Consider the following 20,162-nt stretch of genomic DNA (forward strand, 5'->3'; position numbering starts at 1 on the left):
GTAAATCTCTATCTTATTAAATCTCGCATGTAAAGCATGTAAGGATAAGGCTGACCTACTGCTGAATCCAAAATCTCTTTAAGAAAAGGAATGAGTTTGAAGAGGGATGATTCCTGATGCTAGGGCTGCAGAGCTGACAGAGACAGTGTATATCTGTGAGGTACAAACAATAAAGAAGACTTGAATAATATATCTGGGGGGAGATTAATATCATTCTTTTATTTTTTCAGACATAGGTCAAAACGTGCTATCAGAATACACTGTTCAATATCTTGAACATCAATAAATTCAAACAAACAGTAATTATGTATGGATTTAGTGTTCATCGTGTTTGTACAAGTAGTGTCACGACATGGTGTGACATTTTCATTTTGCTTGGACTTGCAGTAGTAACTCTGTGGCCTGTATTCTGGTAATTCTTGCTAACATTGATCGATCCCACCAGCACCTTGTGAAGGTGTTTCTTTGGGAGCTACCAGCATTCTCTTAATGGCCTCTGGGAAAGAAAATAACCTTTTAACTGGGAAAGCACAAAATTATTTCACTTTAGCATGTTCCTTTGTATGCCACTGTTAGTCACTCATTTTGAATTATGCCTTCTGATTTTAGTTAGCCTTATTCGCAGCACAGTGTGTTCAGTTCTGTCCATCCTGAAATCATTATCTTCTACTGTAAAAGGAAACTTTTGGTAAGTGTGTTTCTTTAGCAGCATTTTGCTGATGCTGCCTCTGAAACTACTGTACAGCCTTCTATTCAGAAAGGTAAAATTAAGTAACAGAATTTTTAAAACTGGTGAAATTATACCTCTACCAGAGGATGAGTTTCCCCCCAACCTTAGGAGTAGAGGGGTGATGTTGGAGTTAAGGCACTACAGCGAGCCTTGGGAAATCATCCTGTCCTGAGGCTGCCAGGGACTTTGAAGCTTTGCCCGTCCTTCTCAGGCTAGGCTTTCTGTTTTAAAAGTGGAGTTATACTGGTTTTGCACTTTTATCCTTTTCCAGACGTGCCACATTAAAGTGTAAGAAGACTTTTATATGCTGGTCAGCACAGCTGTACCCCAATCTTAGTCGAGGCTGACAGGCTTAATTAATATTATTACCTTACTAATATTGTGTAGGTGAGTGTCTCCATATCTTCCAGTGTGTCTTGCAGAAAAAAACTCTCTTTTTCTCTGGAGGATGCATGGTAATTACACTAATAACAGATACACTAGACTAGGCAGGGCACACTATATACCGTGTATATCTCTTCACGAGTGAGCGCATACAATGCTCAGATTCATGTTTTTAAGGTTAAACTTAATGGGAGGGATTCTGAGTACCAGTCATCTGAGAGATCCCAAGGAGCAGGAGAACACCCTGTTGTCTTAGCACAGAAAATTTCAATGGATGAGGTCTCTTCAGTGCTCCACAAACCCATCAGTTAGCCCAGAGTATTCCTGGGAGTTTCCCATTCCTCAGATCAAACTTATATTGGGTTCAGCCTATAACTGAGGGCATATGCCCCTTTGAAGTTGTTAATAATTTGATTATTTTATACATTAAAGTGCAAAATTTGGTCCCCTGTTTGTTGGTGAATGTGTAGCAACTGTTTGTGATTATGTAATAAAAGACTTCCTAAACCACAGGCATGCAGGAGACTATGTTAACTATGTGATCCTGATTCAAATTTCCTATTTTTTTTTTCTTGTGCAAACAAACGTTCTTTCTGGGAATAACAAATAAATAAATAAATAAAAAGCAAACAAAACCAAAAGCCTGTTCTTCACAATTAATTCCAACTGAAAGGAAATACTTTTGGCTAAGAACAGGCAAGAATTGATTTCCTTTTTATTTTTGGTAAAGATACTTGCAGATGAAAATCATACTAGTTCTTTCATATAAAACGGAATCCCCATAACTCCTAAATGTGAACAACCAAGATACAGAAAATGTGAAAGTTCTTTTTTTTTTCAGACTTTTCAGGGTCTCTGAGCTGAGAAAAATCATAGCAGAGCTCATCTTTGAAAGAAACTGCTTCAGGACGGCATAAGCCACTGAAAATTGGAGGCTTAGGGGGAAAGCTCCATTGAAGCAGTTAGCTAACTCAAAGCTAGCTAATGATATGGTGTGTGGTGATCCATAAAACCCTCCAGGTGAGAAGAGTGTAGTGTGAAATACACCAGGTTCAGGGCAGCTCTTCTACAGAGCACCATGTAATTACACCCAGGAGTAAGGAGTGCACGTGGGGAATGCTCTTAAAGATTTTGGCTTTGAAATGAAAGAGATGCACACAATATTGACCCAGGGAACATTTTATCCAAGAGGAAGAGGACAGCTAGTGGGCTGTGGGGAAAACCATTTTTTCTGTTAGTGACTTGCTGGACATGTAATTGGACAATCAAAAGACACTGGCTTTGTTTTCTTAAGAGGATCTTTCATTCAAGCATTGCCAAAAGTTATCCTGGATAATTTTTAGACCTGGAAGAGATGAGCCATGACAAGGTGCTATCACATTCTGGCTTTTTGTGATTCACATGCCAAGTGTTGATAGGTTATCTTCTAATATACCTTGGTGTTAATAAACAGCTTTGAAACAGTGCAGATAACAGTTGTGTTAAAAGCAATAGCTCTGAAAAGGGAACACTGAGTTTCCCAGTGTCCTCAGAGGTTAGTGAAGCTGGTGTAACTCACAGAGAAAGATCTCCAAGGCTGGAAGAATCCCAAGGCAAATTATCCTGCACACCTCTCACGATTTTTTAAGTCACTTAAATTTTCTGACACCTGTGAAAATGATGGTGCAGTCAAATTTCAACATCTGTGTACGTTTGGAACTTGCAATTTGAATTGCCTTTCTAAAATGAGGGGAAATGAGCATGTTGTGAATGTTGAGCATGAACCTTTCAAATACAGAAATTATTCCGATTCTTCTGATGTGTCAGAGGCATTATTGCACATTATAAAGTTATAAACCGAGACCAGCTTTGTATTGCTGAGCTTAAAAATCTTCTGAAAAGAAAGAAAAAAAAACCAAAAAAACAAAGACCTTAAGGGCAAAGATTATAGAGAATTTCACTCAAGTTAAATTCCTGCTTACATGACAAATTTCAGCTAGAAGATCATTTTAGGAAAAAAAATTGAACAAAGGCCATAAACTGCAAATGATTGAAAATTAGTGTCTAGGACACAAACTTTCGTGATATAATTAGAGATACCAGAAGCCAGGATTTGTTACTTGGAACAGAAATGTTAGTTCTGTTTCATATCCTGCTTTCTAGATAATCACAGGAGAAGGCGACATCTTTCTAAAAATAAGCAGGCTTTTTACGAAGATAAGTATTTTAAGAGCTGGTGGTTTTGCAGCTGGTACTCCAGCCATGTACATGGAGACCAGTGTCCTGCTGGCATTTTTAGCTCACGTTCTTGTTTCATGACATTCCTGTTCCTACGTGATCCCATTTCATGCAGGTTGCTGCTGTTTTCATCTCAACTGAACAGTCGTACTGGCAGCAGTATGGTATGGGGAGGTCTGTGGTCAAGAACTGCAACTCTCTCCATATATAGGTTAATGGACTTGGCTTGGTAGCCTGAGATGAGAATTTGAGCCATCTACATCTGTGGAGTAGTAAGGCATACTGATTATAGGAATGGTGAAAAAAGAAATCTGCAATATATTAGGAGAAGAAAGTCACAAAGGACTGGGCAATGCTTAAAATGATCAGAAAGAGGTAAAGAAAGGTGCATTTGAACCAGATAATGCCAAGAGAAGGACACAGCTTGTATGGAGAGGCAGCTGCTCTGGTGAGGTTTAGGGCCAAGGACTTGAGTATAAAAGTTGTGGAAACCACCAGAACAGGGAGCACTTTGAGAGGAGCTGAGAGTATTAGATATTAGTTCTGTAGGCATTGTGGCTGTGCATGGGTCCTTTGCTGTTTGCTTGAGGTGCTGGTCTCCTCTTACACTTGGATGTATTTCCATGTCTGATTGTCTCTTGCAGCAAAGGTTTTGTCTCTCACAGTCACTCTCCCTGCTTTCACATACCAGTTTTTGTTTCTGGTTCTTCTGATATATGGCCGTGCCCTATGCTACATCAGTGCAGGGATTCAGGTTAAAATAAAAACAACAACAACAACAACAAACTCCATTTTAGTCACTTAATAGTTTCAAATATATATATTTTATAAATATATATATATATTATATATAAATATATAAATAAATATATAAATATATATATATATATTCACTTATAAAAATAGTTTATGGAGAGACTTGCTGTCTGCAGAAGATAGTGAAATTGTCCTGAATTTTATGGAGGAACTGACTTGGAGAATAATTTCCTGCTCCTTGAGAAGATGTTACATTTGCTCCCTGACCTGTCCTCCTGTAGCCTTTAATAAAATCACAGTTGCATTGGGGCTGACTTCTCCAGTCATGTTAGGATCATTATACAGTGATATCTACCTATGACTTGCTGCCAATGCACAGTGATAACGTACTAACTTTTGGCACTAAACCCACACCATAACTTCTGTGCATTGGCAGCAAGTCACAGGTAGATACCACTGCATAATGATCCTAAAGCATCTTTGCCAGCAGGTTGGACATCCCCATGAGTAGGGCTTCAAACTAGGAATGACAAGGGAGAGAAGATGCGACCCCATAGCCAGGTGAGGAAGTGGAGGGTTGGGTTGACAAGCAAAGCAGATGTGAGACCCTGAAACCAGCAAAATAGGGTGGGAATGCGGCCCATCCCAAATGTATGTACACCAGTAAGGAAGTGCAGACAGGATATCATTGTGGTGGAAACTTGCATAAAAAGAAAGCATACAAGAGGTGGAAGCAGGGTCAGGTGGCCCAGGAGGAATGCAGACAGTGTCTGAGCATGCAGTATTGGGGTTAGGAAAGCCAAAGTCCATCCTGGCAAGGGACATGAAGGGCAACAGGAAGACTTTCTACAGTTGTCTCAGCAGCAAAATGAAGTGTAGGGAAAATGAGGATGGAAGGAGACCTGGTGACAAAGAGCATGCAAAAGGCTGAGACGCACAATGACTTCACCTCACTTTTTGCTGGCAAGACCAACCGTTAAATATCCTCATATGAATGACCTAGGTGGTGGGACAGAGTGCGACCACCACAAATTGGTGAAGATACATAACTGGGAGGAGTTGGCTGATGGTGTCTACCATTCAGAGGGATCTAAACAGGTTGGAGATATGGTATGACAGGAACCTCATTGAGTTCAACAAAGGGAAACGCAAAGTCCTGTATCTGGAGAGGACCAACTGGCATGTGGGCACCAGTATGTGCTGGGGGCCGACTGGCTGGGGAGCCCTGGCTGATGTGCCCTGTCCTCAGCCCGCACATTTGTTGCGTGTCATATGGTCAGCTTTGAGCTCTTTATACCTTAATCTTTGCGCATGAGTGCCTCTGTGTGTGTGTACATTATACATCTGTGCTTGTGAGGTTTTTCTCTGTGACAAATTTCCACTTTTCCAGAAGCCCCCCTTGAATTTTGTTTCTTGTACAAAGAGAACTACTCCTTCAAGAGTTCAGTTTTGCATTTTGTATCAAAGGAACATTGAGAGAGAAATTTGTCTCAGATAAAGCAAAGAGATTAAGAGACATCAAGGAGAGCATTTTTCAAGTAGCATGAAAATTTTGCTGTGGTTCCCATTGAAGATAATTAGCATTGGATAGTAAACTCCTGAGAAAATACACCATTAAGTGTTATCTGTTGATGGGAAAATAAAATTTCAAGTTATTTTTTTGGCATTTTTATTGCTTTATAGGCCTTTATACATATATATATGTGTACATATGAAGCTTTTTTTTTTTTTTTTTGATAATTAATATAGTCTTTGATATGTGGTTACCTATGCATTTACCCATAAGGACTCAGAAAAATGTAACAGCCTGACTTTCATCCTTATTTTTACCATTTTGTTTCAGAACAGGAATAGTCTACTTAGTATAGTTTATTTTTACCAGCAATGCCTAAGAGTTGGTTATGAGCTTTAAGCACTGAGTGATCAACTTTGTTCATGTTCTGTGGTTTCTGCTTCCAATATTGTTTGGAGGGCCATATGTCTCAGTGTGGCTTATGGCAAACGTTGATACCATGTTTCTATAAACATGAAGAAAACATCTTTAGAATTATTCAAAACCAGACTGAATATTATCAGTGTAAGATGATGAGTGTATTACTAAAACACTGACGTATGATTTTCTTGTGATAAAATACAAAAGGAAAGAATAACAGCAGGAGGAGTGACCTGCTCAGTTTAGGCACATAATCCATTCTTAATCTTTAGGGTTAATGAAAGAGTTTTGCTAAATCAAGCTCCTAAATCTTCTGCATATTTAGTCAGTAGTGGGCACCTGTGGAGAGGTTCCCAGTGCCTGTAACTTGAAGGGGAGGTGGGCACTCAAGCTATGTCTTCAACCAGAACATCTGCTTAGAAAGGGTCCCCATCCCACCTGCTGTCTCCTCCCATGTCCTGGTGTCCTGTCACTTGCCCTGCTCTGCTTCTGGAAAACATCCCATGGTCATGCTCCTAACACCTCAGTTACATAGCCCACAGGAGAACAGAGAACAGCATTTTTTCTTCCATGGAAGTGGATTGGGTTCCATCAGATGACACACAAGGCAGCGCAGAAGGGTAGGGTGCAGCAAGGTGTCTGCCAGGCCGGTGCACCAGAGATGTCAGGAATTAGGGCAGCCCTGCCCCAGTGCTGGGGCTTTGACAGATGAAGTGCAAGCCTGGTTTTAGGGTGTGAGTGCTAGATTTTGGCTCAGACTTCCAGGAGTACACCTGAGGTTATGCATCCTGAGTGTCTTGGTGGGGCTTTTAAAATGTGTGTATACCATGTCTGTACTGGAAGTGGGAAACACTTCGATTAGGAGAACTATTTGAATTAGTATCTCACATGTGGTTATAGTTCATGCAATTATTTTAGGCTTCTCATCAGTAATTATCAGAGACACAAGGTTGTAAGAGTTATGTGGAGATTGCCCTGTCTGTCCTGCCTCACAAAGGCAGGATAGGTACAAACCAGACCTTTACTTGGAGATAATGCTTTACCCTGCTTTTAGCCTTCAGCACCAGGAATTCCCCCAAAGCTGTGCCAGTGCATAACTAACCATGGGTAGATTATTTTTTTTTCTTATATTTAGCTCTTCAGAAATTCTTTAAAAAAACAGTTTCTGATTCTTCTCACAGCTGGAAGGCTGGGTCACTGTGCACCATGCAGAGTTACTGGCCTCAGAGCCTGGCTGGAGGAGGTCAGGGAGGCAGTGGGGCTTCTCCTCTCTGCCCCTCTTTCCTGTAGTCTTCATGGCCAAGGCAAACCAGGAAAAGCCATGATGAAGTCACCACTGACATTGTGCCTTCTTGTTTTTAATGGGATTCCCTGTGTTGCACTGTAGCTTGCCGGGAGCTTTACCTCCTTCCTTCCTTTTCCTTGGGTTATAAATACTCCCAAAAGCATCACCTCAGCTGTACCTGGGGTGGATAACAGATGCTATATACAGCAGCAGGAAAACATCATGTGGGTCCAAGCCTCTCATTATGATGAAGTTGAGGTTTTCTGCTGGGTTTATTACAGTATTTTCAAGAACTGACCGAGATGGGGGTCATCACTCCAAAGGTTTGTGCAGTGTGGTCTGGATCGCTGAACAACCGTGCTGCCTCTGTAGGGCCATAATATCTGTAGTGTATGCACTGCTGCTGATGGTGATGATGTGTAGGTGATCCAGTGGGTCTCCTCATGTCAGGATCCAATGGATTAAGAGTGGTGTGAGGATACGTGCTGTGCTCTGATCTGGGCTCTGCCGGGACTGTGACTAGGAAAGGAACTAGCATCTCTCTGCCCCATGTGCAACATCTATCCCCTCTGCGTTGCCCTCTGGTAGGTGACTCATGCAGAGCAGCAACCATCAAGAGTTCTGCATTTCCTGATGTTTTCCGTGTTGATGCTGCTGCTCTATGCACCACGAGCAGGATCAAGAGGGACCATCTGAGATTCCCCCATTTCAGTCGTCGTCTTTTGTAATTACTGTGGTTGAGAGATTCTTTCTTTCTTATGTACCCAGCAGTGGGAGCTGGAAAATGCTTCAAAGAGATGAAAAGATGGCACATTTTTTTCATTTAGGATTTCCTGACCTTTTTTGGTCTGTCACGCTGTCTTCGTGCTGCTGTGGTGTTCACGTAACCTAGTTCAGTCTGTAAAGAGCAGAGAAAGGAAAAAAAGCCCCTATCATTGTTTCAGTGGGAGAGTGTATTATGGGCCACAATACACTTCGTTTCAACACTAGGAGTGGATAGAATTTTTTCTCAAAAACAACTTTTTATGGGAAAGTACCATTTCAATAAAACTCATTTTTTTGATGAATTAATGAAATGAATTAAGTGAAGTTTGAAACAAAAGAGATTCAAAGGAATTCCTCCTTCTGGAGAAGATTTGTTCTGAAAACTTCATTGGAGATTTAGTTGGAACTGTCTTGCATAAGGTTTTTATTCCTGTTTCCTTATTTCACGTTGTTTGTAGTGACAGCCAGCATTTCAATTGCAAATTTATCTTGTTTCATGGGACACACATAGGAGGCACATCAACCCAGAAAATATAATCCTTCAGTCAGTACCTCTTAGGAGTTATCCAGAGAGATTGAAAAATAAAATAATGAAGAAACCAGCTCATTTTATTGACCCGTAGTCTAAAGATGTTATTTTTTTTTTCTGAAGTGGAAACTAGTAAAGATGAAATGAATCATCTTGTTCCCCTTAAACGAGTTAGCACAGTATTGCAGGTGGCTTGTATCACTTGTATTATTTTTATATTATTTCAGGACCTGTAAGTACCTTTGCCTAACTGCAAGTCTTGAAACACCATAAAAGCTAAAAAGGAAAGAAAAGGTAAAAAAAATATAATAAAATTCTAAACTAAAATATTACAACTCTGATCTTTTCAGATATTCAATTCATGAATACTTTAAAAAACACTGTTATCAGTCAGTCTAAGTTTCCAGTTTGATTCAGAATGAAAATCAAATTTTGAGATGTCCACTAAAACATGATGAGCTTTATCCAACTCAGCTGAAGCACTTTGGTATTGAAGCTTGTAGACATGAAAAATGTATTTGTTTTAAAGCTTATTTTTTACCAGATTTTCTCAGAAACTATTCTCTGTAGTTAGATTTTGGAGTCACCTTGTGACTGGGAGGAGGAAGGAAATTTTCCATCTGCACTAGCAGTTTTCTTGCTGTAGCTGCAGTAGGCACTTCTGGTAGCTACCCTGATGGTGGTGTGTAGGAGTTCGATGCATGGGCAGAGGACAAGTAGCATGCCTGTTGGCCTCTGGGGGAGAGCAAAGTGCTGCTGGGCACATCACTGATTTACACGTATGTATCCTGACCTCCTGTCAGCACCCTCTGAAAGGCCACCAGCACCTCATCTCTCACCCATGGCAAGTGAGAGGGAGCAGGAGGACCATGTCATCCTTAAATTTCCAGGAATCTGTCAGCTCTTTGACTAGAGATTGACTTCATCGGGAGTGTTTCCACTGTCAGTAGTGCAGGGTGAGACGAATGAGGGCTGGGGCACAGAGAGCTACAATAGGAATTACACCTCTATAGGTGGGATAAGGTGGTTATTCGTTTGTTTGTTTTTTAAACCATCTTTAATTAGAGTTGCTCTTGTGAACGAGAAATTTAAATAATGGTAAAATTAACTCCAGTCGAGGGAGAGGATTTATGTATTCTTCAGCTCCCATGAAGAGCTTGTTTGCTTACTTCTTCACAGTTTTAGCTGTTTTTGTGTATTTTTGGAAGTACAAAAACAAATAGATCTATAAACAAGAAACTAAATAGCTGTAAATGGTGAGGTAAATATGAAATTATCAGTTCGGCACAGTTCATCTACAGCTGGGTCCTCATGTCCTTCTTGTATTTGCTATACTCTTACAGCATATGGTCATAGTATGTGTGCAAGTGCTCCCCCTTGGTTAATGACTTTTTTGCTTGGTCCCAGAGGCATTGCTTCCATTACTGGTTTCATCAAAGCATTTCGGACAATGTCAAACTTTCTGTGCCTGGCTGGCTGGAAAGGAGAATGACTGTGTTTGGACAGAATGTGTTTCATTTAATTTCTATATAAACTGTTACCTTGTTTTTTTGTGATCAGAGCCTTCTTAGATATTCATGGGATTCAGCTGCAGAGGACATTTGCAGGGGGGACCACCACTGAGACACGCCTTCTGTCTGGGAAGAGCTGAGGCAGATGAACTTGTCTGAGGGACAGGAGCAAGGAGAACCTGTGAACATTTGTGCCTTGTTCCAGATGTGTCCCACAGCCCCGTGTTGCACCAGCAAGGTGACAGCCGGTGGCCAGCCAGCAGGCAGGCTCTCCTCCAGCAGCTCCTTGTGGTTTTGCACTGAGCAGGGTGCTGCCAGATTAACTAACAGAGATTTCATGCCGACTATTGAGAAGAGGGGTACTTCTGACCTGAACTGTAGGGAGAGCTGCAAACAACAAGAGTTTTACCCTTGAAAACTGTTACTGTATTTTATAATCTAAGCATCATCTTTGTATTATACAGCCATAAATGTTTAGGCTAGCCTTCATGTCATTTTTAGCGTGCTTACTACTTGATGTTCTGTAAAATCTTACAAAATACCTCAGGCACACATTTATCTCAAAATAATGTGTTAGTAAAGCAGCAAAACATATTGCAGCAGTTGTGATCAAAATGCTTTGATATAATGCTGCAGCATGGCTGTTTGGAAGCCCTGACATCTTCTGCATCTCTGTGGCATAAACATTGCTTGTGTTAGATCCTGCAGCCCCTTTGTCATGGTTACAAAGGCAACGTTCATCCAGAAATGGACATTCTTTGCTTTCTGCCGAGCTGTGTGAAATTCAGACTCTGGCAAGCAAGAAGCATCTCTGAATCCCCAGACGCCCATCAATAAGCTGCAAGGTCGGCAGCGGTGACCGCAGAAAGCTGTGAGGACAGCCAGGCAGCAGGAGATACTCATCTGTGCCTTGCCTGGGCAGGGTTTACCTTTTCCTCTTGGCTCCTGGTTCACTCAGGAGGAAGCTGGGTGCTGGGCAGGGTGACCCCACACACTCCCCAGGTATTGCTCAGCCACTGGCCATCAGCCGGGGCTGCTCCTGGAGGCAGTGCCAGGCTCCGAAGGCACTGATGCCTGATTCCTCAGCATGAGGAGAGTTTTTTTAGGGAGAGTCAAGCAAAGAGGATGGAAGTATCGACTTCTCTGGCCCCTTGCTCTCATTTTTACTGACTTAAGTTAGGACATTTCCAGCAGTGACAATTTACAGGCTGGTGTAACTGAGGTCAGTATTTGGCTCTCTGTGATGCTCTGATCATCTGCAAACTAGAGATAATAGTGTTTAGTAGGGCTGGGTGAATAATTCATGGTGCAGCTCTTTACCAACAGATGTTACCTCTCTGTGTTTGCAGATAGTCTGCAAATGGATTGCATTTTTTTTTCAAATTTATTTGTTCCAAATTATTCACCAAATACTTTCTGTAAATAATTTTATTGGCCTACAGTGTGTTCAGTATATGAACCTGAAGCTGTTTTATATGAGTATTTGCCACTGATGGTTAAAATCTGTTATTTCAGCAACTGTGCCTCCCAGCAAACTTGTCTGATCGAACCTCCCCAGAAAGTAATGTATTAGTTTTTGGCATCTCAGGAACAAGTTTAAAGGCCTGTGGGTTGCTCAGCTGCATTGCCCGAAGCACTGGCTGGTTGTTTGTTTAGGACGTGCTTTGCTCCTCCTCGTCCCTTCTCCGGGAGCTGGGTGAAGGGAGGTGCTGACCTGTCCCTGGGAAGAGGCCGAAGGAGGCTGCAGCTCCCTGCTTACTGCCTGGGAAATGGGAAACGCTGGGACGTGGGCTGGGAATGCCTCTGAAGGTTTGTGTTTGCAGAGTAAGGTTCTGCTAGCACAGGCTGCAATTCTTTGCAATGTTTGCTTTAATGCTGCTTACACCGTCCTAGTGAATAATGACAATTCATGCAGTTAGAGCAGCAAGCATGTTTTCCCTCCTTAATGTTTGTACAGCATTGTCGTATTACATCCACAAGATGCTATGAGAGTGTGTTAGTTTTCAGGGTTTCTTCCAGGCTGAATTGACAGGCAAGATCCTTGGCGTGTGTAGGAAATGCAAACCTGTAGCATACAGCTGGTCGTTCCTTTTTCTGAGGTTGTATCATTTGTTAGTTTTCCTTTCCTGTATTGTTTCGATAGAAAAATATATATTTTTTAAAGACGCTTCTTGATGAGGTGCCCGCTGGATGTGGTCCTTGTAGAGTCTTGCCCAGGACATGGTCACCAGGTGTCCTAGGGATTTTTTTTTTTTTTTAAGTAAGAATGGCTGAAGCTTCAGGTATAAAGAATAAAAGGGAAAAAATCTTGACCCTCTTAGACCTTGTTTATACTTATCCTTTCATGATTGCAGGTAGCACTCTCTGGGACTTCTTGTAGTGGGAAAGAGAAATAAATAGGTGAAAGGACCAGGAAAACAAGGGACTGATGTTAACTGAAAGGTGTAGACCCCACCTGGTCACCTTTGTTTGTTGAAATTTTTAAAAGTGGTGAAACAAAAGGTTTCCTATCAGTGGGAATATGCAAGATCACCTTGAAAAGGGACAGAATATCAGGTCTGTTCTTGGTTTAATTTCTTAGGTATTGATGTTGATCGATACACTGCAGCGTTCGTAAGCTGCTAAGTTTTGTATTCAGCTTCAAATCAAATATGTTGGTGGAAGTGACAAGTGTAAATCTGATGTAGGCTTGCTTCACATCTCAAAATGACCTTTACAGTAGCTTGATTGCTCTTGATGTTTTGTCAGAACTAGTGGGGAAGAAAACGTTTTTCTTTGCCTTTAATTACAATTTTCATAGGTAAGAGAATGAAAAAACCTAAATATAATAAAAACATTGCCTAGAAAAAAAATGAAGCTGCTCTTAAAACATTTTAATCAGTACTCTGTTGCAGCTGTTTGTTATATGGGTTTGTTTTCAAGAGCATGAACGATGGCTGTTTGGAGAACTTATGCTGAAAACTTTGGCCCGTTATTTTCCTAAAATGCAAACATGGTCACACCCAGTACGATTCCCACTGCCCAGGAGCACTGGCTGGGAGTTCGCTGCCTTGGATCATGAGATGTGTTGTATGGAGGCTTCCAAGCAAGGGGCTAAGTGCTTTCAGCCAGGAGAGCTGCGATTGCCACTGCTGCCTCTCTCCACGAGGGAGAGCTTCATGCTCGCCCCATGCCATGTTTGCAGCACCTTCATAATTTGTTGTGCCCGCAGAGGGCAGATGCCAGCCCCATGCCTGCACAGCAGTTACAGGGGAGGCCCTGGGCACAGGTTCCTCAGGTCTGTTGAGAAATGGAAGAGTTTCTTCTCAGAGCCTCTCTCACTTTGAGGGATGACCATTTTGTAACCAGCACTATTTTACTAGAGAAAGTACACTTGCTTTTCTTTTTCTAAACCTAATGATATTCCTCAGTTAATTGATAAGGGTTTTTGGTAAGACCATCAATGAAATATATGAAACATATTTGAAACATATGGGCACCACATTTGAAACATATGGCACCATTCTGGGCACCACTGTACAAAAAGGACATTAAACTGTTGGAGAGTGTCCAGAGGAGGGCGACGAAGACGGTGAAGGGCCTAGAGGGGAAGACATACGAGGAGCGGCTGAGGTCACTTGGCCTGTTCAGCCTGGAGAAGAGGAGGCTGAGGGGGGACCTCATCGCAGTCTACAGCTTCCTCGTGAGGGGGAGTGGAGAGGCAGGTGACCTATTCTCTGTAATCACCAGTGACAGGACCTGCGGGAATGGTGTTAAGCTGAGGCAGGGGAAGTTTAGGCTGGACATCAGGAAGAGGTTCATCACGGAGAGGGTGGTTGCACACTGGAACAGGCTCCCCAGTGAAGTAGTCACTGCACCAAGCCTGTCTGAATTTAAGAAGCGATTGGACTGTACTCTTAGTCACATGGTCTAAACTTTTGGGTAGACCTGTGCGGTGCCACGAGTTGAACTTCATGATCCTTATGAGTCCCTTCCAGCTCGGGATATTCTATGAACATATTTGAAAACTGGGAACTCCCCGAGGAATGTCTCGGTCCCCTGTGTAAGAAGGCGAAGTTTTTATTGCACCGGAGATTTGCTCCAGCTGTAGAGCAGACAAGGTCCTACACCTTCCTCTTTTGCAGACAATTGCTAACATGATACTAGAGATGTGGCACTCAGGGTTTTCTCATCTTCCCAACTTTTTTATTTGAAGCAGCCAAATTAGCCGCTGTACTGAAAGGCCAACCTGTATAACAGAAAGATAAGGAGGTGGTACTGTGAGGTCAACATAGCCACATAAAAGTGATGGCAAGACCAGAGGACCCATCACCATAGCCTGCAACCAGAGTGGGGCCAGCAGGAAGTGAGAGGTCCTTTTTGCTCTTCTCATTGCGTTAAACTTTGCTTCTTACTTAAGTGATTGCCCTTTCCATCTATAGCTGTTGTGAAGGGATTGATGCTTCAGAGGTTGGTGGTCATCAGGAGGCTTCTTGGTGGCTAGTAAAGGAGGCTTCTCATCCTGTGCCAAAACAGCAAAGGGCAGAGGATGAGACATGGTTTGGTTTGGGTTTGGTTTTCCTCACACCAAGACGTTTCTGTTGGATGTGGAGCTGCGGGGGGTAAGGTGTCTATGAGGTATCCTGATTTGATTAACAGCTCCTTACCACCGAGGGGCTGTTCCTCCTCTCCCATCTCTTCTGGCCTCCCTCCCACTGCTGCCTTGGGGCAGGGAGGAGAAGGAGAAGGTACGTGCAGTGCAAATACAAGTAGTGATCTGTGTCTCACAGTGTTTTAAAGAGGTCAGCACGTCTGTCCTTCAAGTACTAGGTGCCATGTGAACAAAGGAGTGTTTTTCTGTCCCATGGCTTCTGATATGCAATGTTTTCTTCTTTTTAGCAGATAGACTGGGGCCTCCTTTGGACATACTGCTGGATTCACTGAACTGCACAGCCTTCAGCGTGCAATGGAGGATGCCAAAGCAACACGCAAACACTATCACGGGATATACAGTAAGTGGTCCTTCATGCTGTTAGCAGGGAACTGCAGTGCTCTGCCTGGCCTCAGGCCTGTGCACGAGCATGGCGAAGCAGGCAGGGGAGCCCATTCTCAGAAAATAATGCCGATGTTCAGAAAGCATTCAGGGAACGGCAGAATTGAGCTGATGGAACTGTAACTTTAAGAAACAAGTGGTTTGTGTGTTAAAAGCAAGCTATGATGGGAATTGGGGTTGGATGCCAAAGGCTATCTTCTATAGAGGATATAGATTGCTTTTTTTCAGCGGTTTTCATGCAAGCATCTCGGTGTTCTCTGCAGCTGATAAAGCAGTAAAGTACAGCAGAGCAGGTCGATACTACGCTGTGCAAATGAAGGGAGGTGCATGGTGATTTCAGGGCAGCTTGGACTCTTTAATTCATGCCTCCAGTCTGAGGATCTCTTTAGCAGGACTAACTATTCCAGACTGTGCCTCCTCACCTTCCTAGCCACACAACAGGAACAGGGAAGGAGCATTCCTGTGATAAATTTGGGTACAGCCTCCACTGATTCCCTTCTATTGGGAATAACAGAGTGACTAGCCTAAATTGGGTACCATTTGTGTGCACACAGAAAAACAGCAAGCACGAATCTGCCATGCAGTTGTTGACAAAGGGGTGTTTATTAGGTTTCCCTTCCAGAGGTGTTCCATGGCAATGAAACTCATGCCCCAAATGGAAGTTAGACAGGACTTAGCACCAAAGATGTGTGATATCGTCTAGAATGGGTTGTTTTCCCTCTTTACCAAAAACAAACAAGCAAAAACCAACCAACCAACCAAAAAGCTCCCCCCCAAAAAAAAAGCAAAAAACAAACAAACAAAAAAAAAAAAAAAAAAAAAAAAAAACAGAACCTAAAACTCAGTTTTATTTAAAAGATGTGAACAGAAAACTCCTGACTACCTTTAGCATTAATGTTCACTAAGAGACTGGAAGAGTGAGCAAATTCCCCAAAATTGGTATTTTTTGGTACACATCCCCCTTCATTCCATGGTCATGTAGATGACTAATACAGCCCAACTGCAGAGTTGCTTTTATTGTTATGGAAGTGCTTGTACACTTGCTGCCACTCAGCCAGGCCCTAGATCTAGTTGGGTTCATTCTTCTGTATGAAAGCAGAGGAGCAGTAATACTCTGCATGTCACTGCGATGGTGAATATAGGAATACAGGAATATTGCTAGCAGTTTTGGTATCCACTCCAAGAGAGGGACATTGTCTGCAAATTCTACCAGTTTAAGTGATGTTTCTGTGAGTCATAATATTTTTCAAAGTAGTTACTGTGCTTTATAGTCACAAATTGTAAGTATTTTTCACTGATCATTTAGTGGATCAAATATCCAAGCCTCAGCTTATTTTTAACTCTTGAGCTCATGCATGGTATGATAATTAAAGCAATGACAAACCTAGCATTGATTGAGCTATACCCAAACCATCTTCACTTTATGTTAGCTTTTGGCCCTCTGGCATTTCAGTGTCTCTGTGGATAGGAAATCAAATTCTCTCTGGTTCGTTAGTCTTCTGTATGCAGCAACAGACGTGAGGAGAGACATTTGTGATACAGCAATTTTGATAATGGCATAATAACATAACGTCTTCCTTATATGAAATAGAATGCCAAACTTGTGCAGACCAGTCCCTCAAATCTGCAGCTGACTGAGCTGATCACAGCCAAATCATGCACAATTCAAGTTGTCAGCTCAAGTCTGCCCTGAAAGCTGGCCTGTGTTTCACATCAGATGAGCATAAACACCACAAGATTGTGTCTTTTAGTCATGCTGACAATTTCTAACAAATATGAAGGAAATGTTAAAGGGTGTTAACTTTTCATGCATTTGAAAAGAGGATCACAGGTTTAAATGCTGTTCACAATGTGATAACATTGCACTTGTTTTTAAATCATTGTGAAGCATTGTAGTATTGCTTTAACTGGCTTGATTGTATCTTCTTCACAAGGTCTTCTACTCAGAGGTTGAAGGTGACAAAGCAGTTAAGCAGCTCTCACATGATGTTCCCCTGAGTCTGGATATGCTGAGCATGGTGAGTGTTTCTTTTCATCAGCAGTAAGTGCACCAGAAGTGGAGCTTGGAAGTGGGAAAATGCAGCTTTCTGGTTGCTGCTGGCTTGTGAATTACACCGAGATCTGCTCTGGGCATGGAGCAAAAAGGAAATCACAAAGCTTTTCAGTAATCCACGCAGAAAGCTGTGATACACTTTTGCTTCTCATTGTCTGACTAATTTATCATGTAAAACTTTGGGAAGTTGCTAGCATCTTACTAACACTGACCTCTGGCATCTACTGAAAATTTTGTGAATGTCCATTTTCAGTGAACAGCCTCTACACATGGAAGGGGATTTGCACAGCTCTGCTGTTATGCACAGCAAGAAACCTAAATATCAGTGCATTGCGGTGTCTGACAGAGTTGAGTGTATAAATTAAAGAGGACAAATAGTTTAGGGGTTGTTTTATATGTCTGTGTCTGTGTCAGACTGTGGCCTCCTGAAGTACAGAATTTAAAATTCAGTTGTGCTGTTTTAGCTGCATTTGTGCAAGTCCACTTCCTAGAAGATTTTCTCTGCTTCCTTTTTTTTTTTTTTTTTTTTTTTGGTTCTTACAAGCACTTACTTCCTATTATATTCCTTGCTTCCTATTTTTCCCCTTTCATTTAATTATGTTTTTCCTTTTATCTGTCCTTTACACTTTTACTTTGCTTGTTTCCCTCTCCCCTTCTCTCTCCTCCTTCCCTTTTTCTGTCCAGTCCCACCTTCCTCCTCCACTCGTGTACAAATGCTGCCTGTCCTCTTCTGCTGCACTGCTTAGCAATTAATGCCAAGATGAAAGCAATGCCTCGATGCTTCTGGGTAGTTTTAATACTGTCTGCTCTTAAAGGGTGTTCTTGAAACACACAGGCATCTTGTCGGGGGGGAACCTGCTCTTTGAGTTCAGCAAGGCAGAATCAGTGATTTTCCAGCTTCTGCTTGGACAGAGGGTGAAGGAGTGTCTTGGGGTGGGTGCTGTGAGGGAGCACTTTCATATTGCGCTCTGCAAAGAGCAGAGTCTGCCCATAAGACAGTAATGCCTGCAGCACAGGAATCAAAAGCTGATGTGTGCACACAGAGCATTGCAGGCTTCTGCGATCTTTATTTTGTGATCCTTCTTCACAATTTGATTTTTTTTTCTCCATTCTATTCTGCTCATCATCCTTCTTCTTTATTTTCTCACCTCTCTTTCCTTAGCCTTCCCTTCTGCTGTTCAATGATGTGCATTCACTGGTACTTTCTGACCCATGCTGGGCACTGCTCAGAAGCCTTCCCTGTAGGAAGCATGGGTGAGAGGGATGCAATGATTTCCTGCAATTTTCGGTCACCCAGTTTTGGTTCTGACCCCTGTAGGTTTCTGAGATCATGGTGGATGAAAGCACCTCATTGCCATGACATGTTATTTCTTTATATATGCGTTAATTTCTCCCTTCTGGTCTTTACCTCTGTATTTCTTACTTGTTTTTTTCATCCCCCCCCCCCCCCCCCCCCAAAAAAAAAAATCTTGCTGGTAGTGCCAACAAAGATCAAACAGTACATTGTTGTTTTGTCTTAATCCTGACAACAGTAATTCTTTCTCACTGGGAGAACAGAGTCTGCATCCCTGTACTCACAGAGATTAATAACAGTCTCAAAGAATACAGTACGATGCAGCATTAGCCTTGTTTTTCTTCACTGACCCATTATTTATCTGTATTTACCATCACTTTTTAGTATGTTACTTCATTAACAAGTCCTATTTCTCTTTTTGCCAGGGTCAGATTGAAGGACAAGCAATTTTTGTAAGTATTGCTTCACATGAGGCTCAGTCACAGCTGTGATTTAAAATAAGGCTGAACTTCTCTGATCTGGACTTTCCACAGATTCACACTCAAAAACGTCTCCCTGTTGATCTCCAGCGTTGATTCTACTTAGCACTTAGACACGATCTTTTGTGGTCAGAATGTGACAAATAGTGGCTAAAGCTCAAAATCCAGAGGTAAAGAAAGGGGACACGTATAGGTACAGCAGCTCCCTTTTTAGAGATGGGTAAACTTTTCTGCAGAAGTGTTTATAGATGGCTTGAGCAGAAAAAGCGAGCTGTATTCAGGTGGTGAAGACTTAGAGGGAACAGGGACAGCTAGGTAGGCAGACACACGGGGATGGGGAAGAGTAAAGCAGCATGGCTGTGGGAGATGAGACGGAGAGGAAGAAGTCTGAGCCAGTCCAGTGGGAGGAGACGAGGAGGAGCACGGGGAGAGGGCAGCAATGCCCAGCAGGAGGGAGTGGGTGACCAAAAGCTCTTGTAAAATAGGTCTGAAATGGGTTTGCAGCTGCAGAATTATTCACATTAATTATTTCCAGCCCTGTCCATTCTGATTCCTATGAGCAGTCATCAGATCGGGCTTATTGTGAGAGAGGAAGCAAAGAGGACGTGCTCGCCTTGGGGTAGGGTAAGGGAAGTGATTTTGGTGTTTAACTGAAATCTTTCATCAACAACCTCTTACAGACTATTTTTTTTTTCCTGAGATGCTTGGAAAGTGGAGAAATCCTGTGAATTTGGTGGATCCAGCACAGCTTTCACTGTCAGAACTAGGGGAGGTTTGGTCTGTAAGAGGCTGATGCCCAGATGAGACCTCAGGATGCACTTGAAACAGGACTGCCTGGTTCAATCCCAGCAGAGAAGAGTTTGGATTATGGCATTTTGGAGCTGAGGTTCCACGCTGGGCCCTTTTTTCTGCTTGATAAAAATAACACTTGTGAGAACATGTGGAGAAGTATGACTGACTGGAATTAATCAGCTTCCAGCTGTCATTAATCCTCAGGAAGTGGTGTTCTTGCTGAAATGCTTTCTGTTATATTCATACCAAACACAACAGAAATCTGCAATAGCTTTGTGGTTAAGTCTGCATAATTTGTGTTTCCATCACTAAGCCTCCTCTGCCTGTGTGGGTATGACCCTGCTGCTTTCTCAGAAGCTTCTCTGGAACCTGCAAGGCTGTCATAGCAAGGTGCCCTGTTCC

The 20,162-nt window shown here is 42.3% G+C and overlaps 1 protein-coding gene across 1 annotated transcript in view; it reads left to right on the forward strand.

Moving 5' to 3' along the window:
• EGFLAM (EGF like, fibronectin type III and laminin G domains) overlaps positions 1-20,162 on the forward strand; it is a 75,870-nt gene that overhangs the window by 3,210 nt on the left and 52,498 nt on the right. Inside the window, exons 2-4 of the mRNA XM_035563820.2 lie at positions 14,989-15,101; positions 17,077-17,160; positions 18,915-18,941. Of these exons, the coding sequence (XP_035419713.1) occupies positions 14,989-15,101; positions 17,077-17,160; positions 18,915-18,941 (224 nt within the window). The remainder of the gene's footprint in view (positions 1-14,988; positions 15,102-17,076; positions 17,161-18,914; positions 18,942-20,162) is intronic.

Source organism: Cygnus atratus, chromosome Z, assembly GCF_013377495.2.
Source record: "Cygnus atratus isolate AKBS03 ecotype Queensland, Australia chromosome Z, CAtr_DNAZoo_HiC_assembly, whole genome shotgun sequence".
In the NCBI taxonomy this organism is placed as follows: domain Eukaryota; kingdom Metazoa; phylum Chordata; class Aves; order Anseriformes; family Anatidae; genus Cygnus; species Cygnus atratus.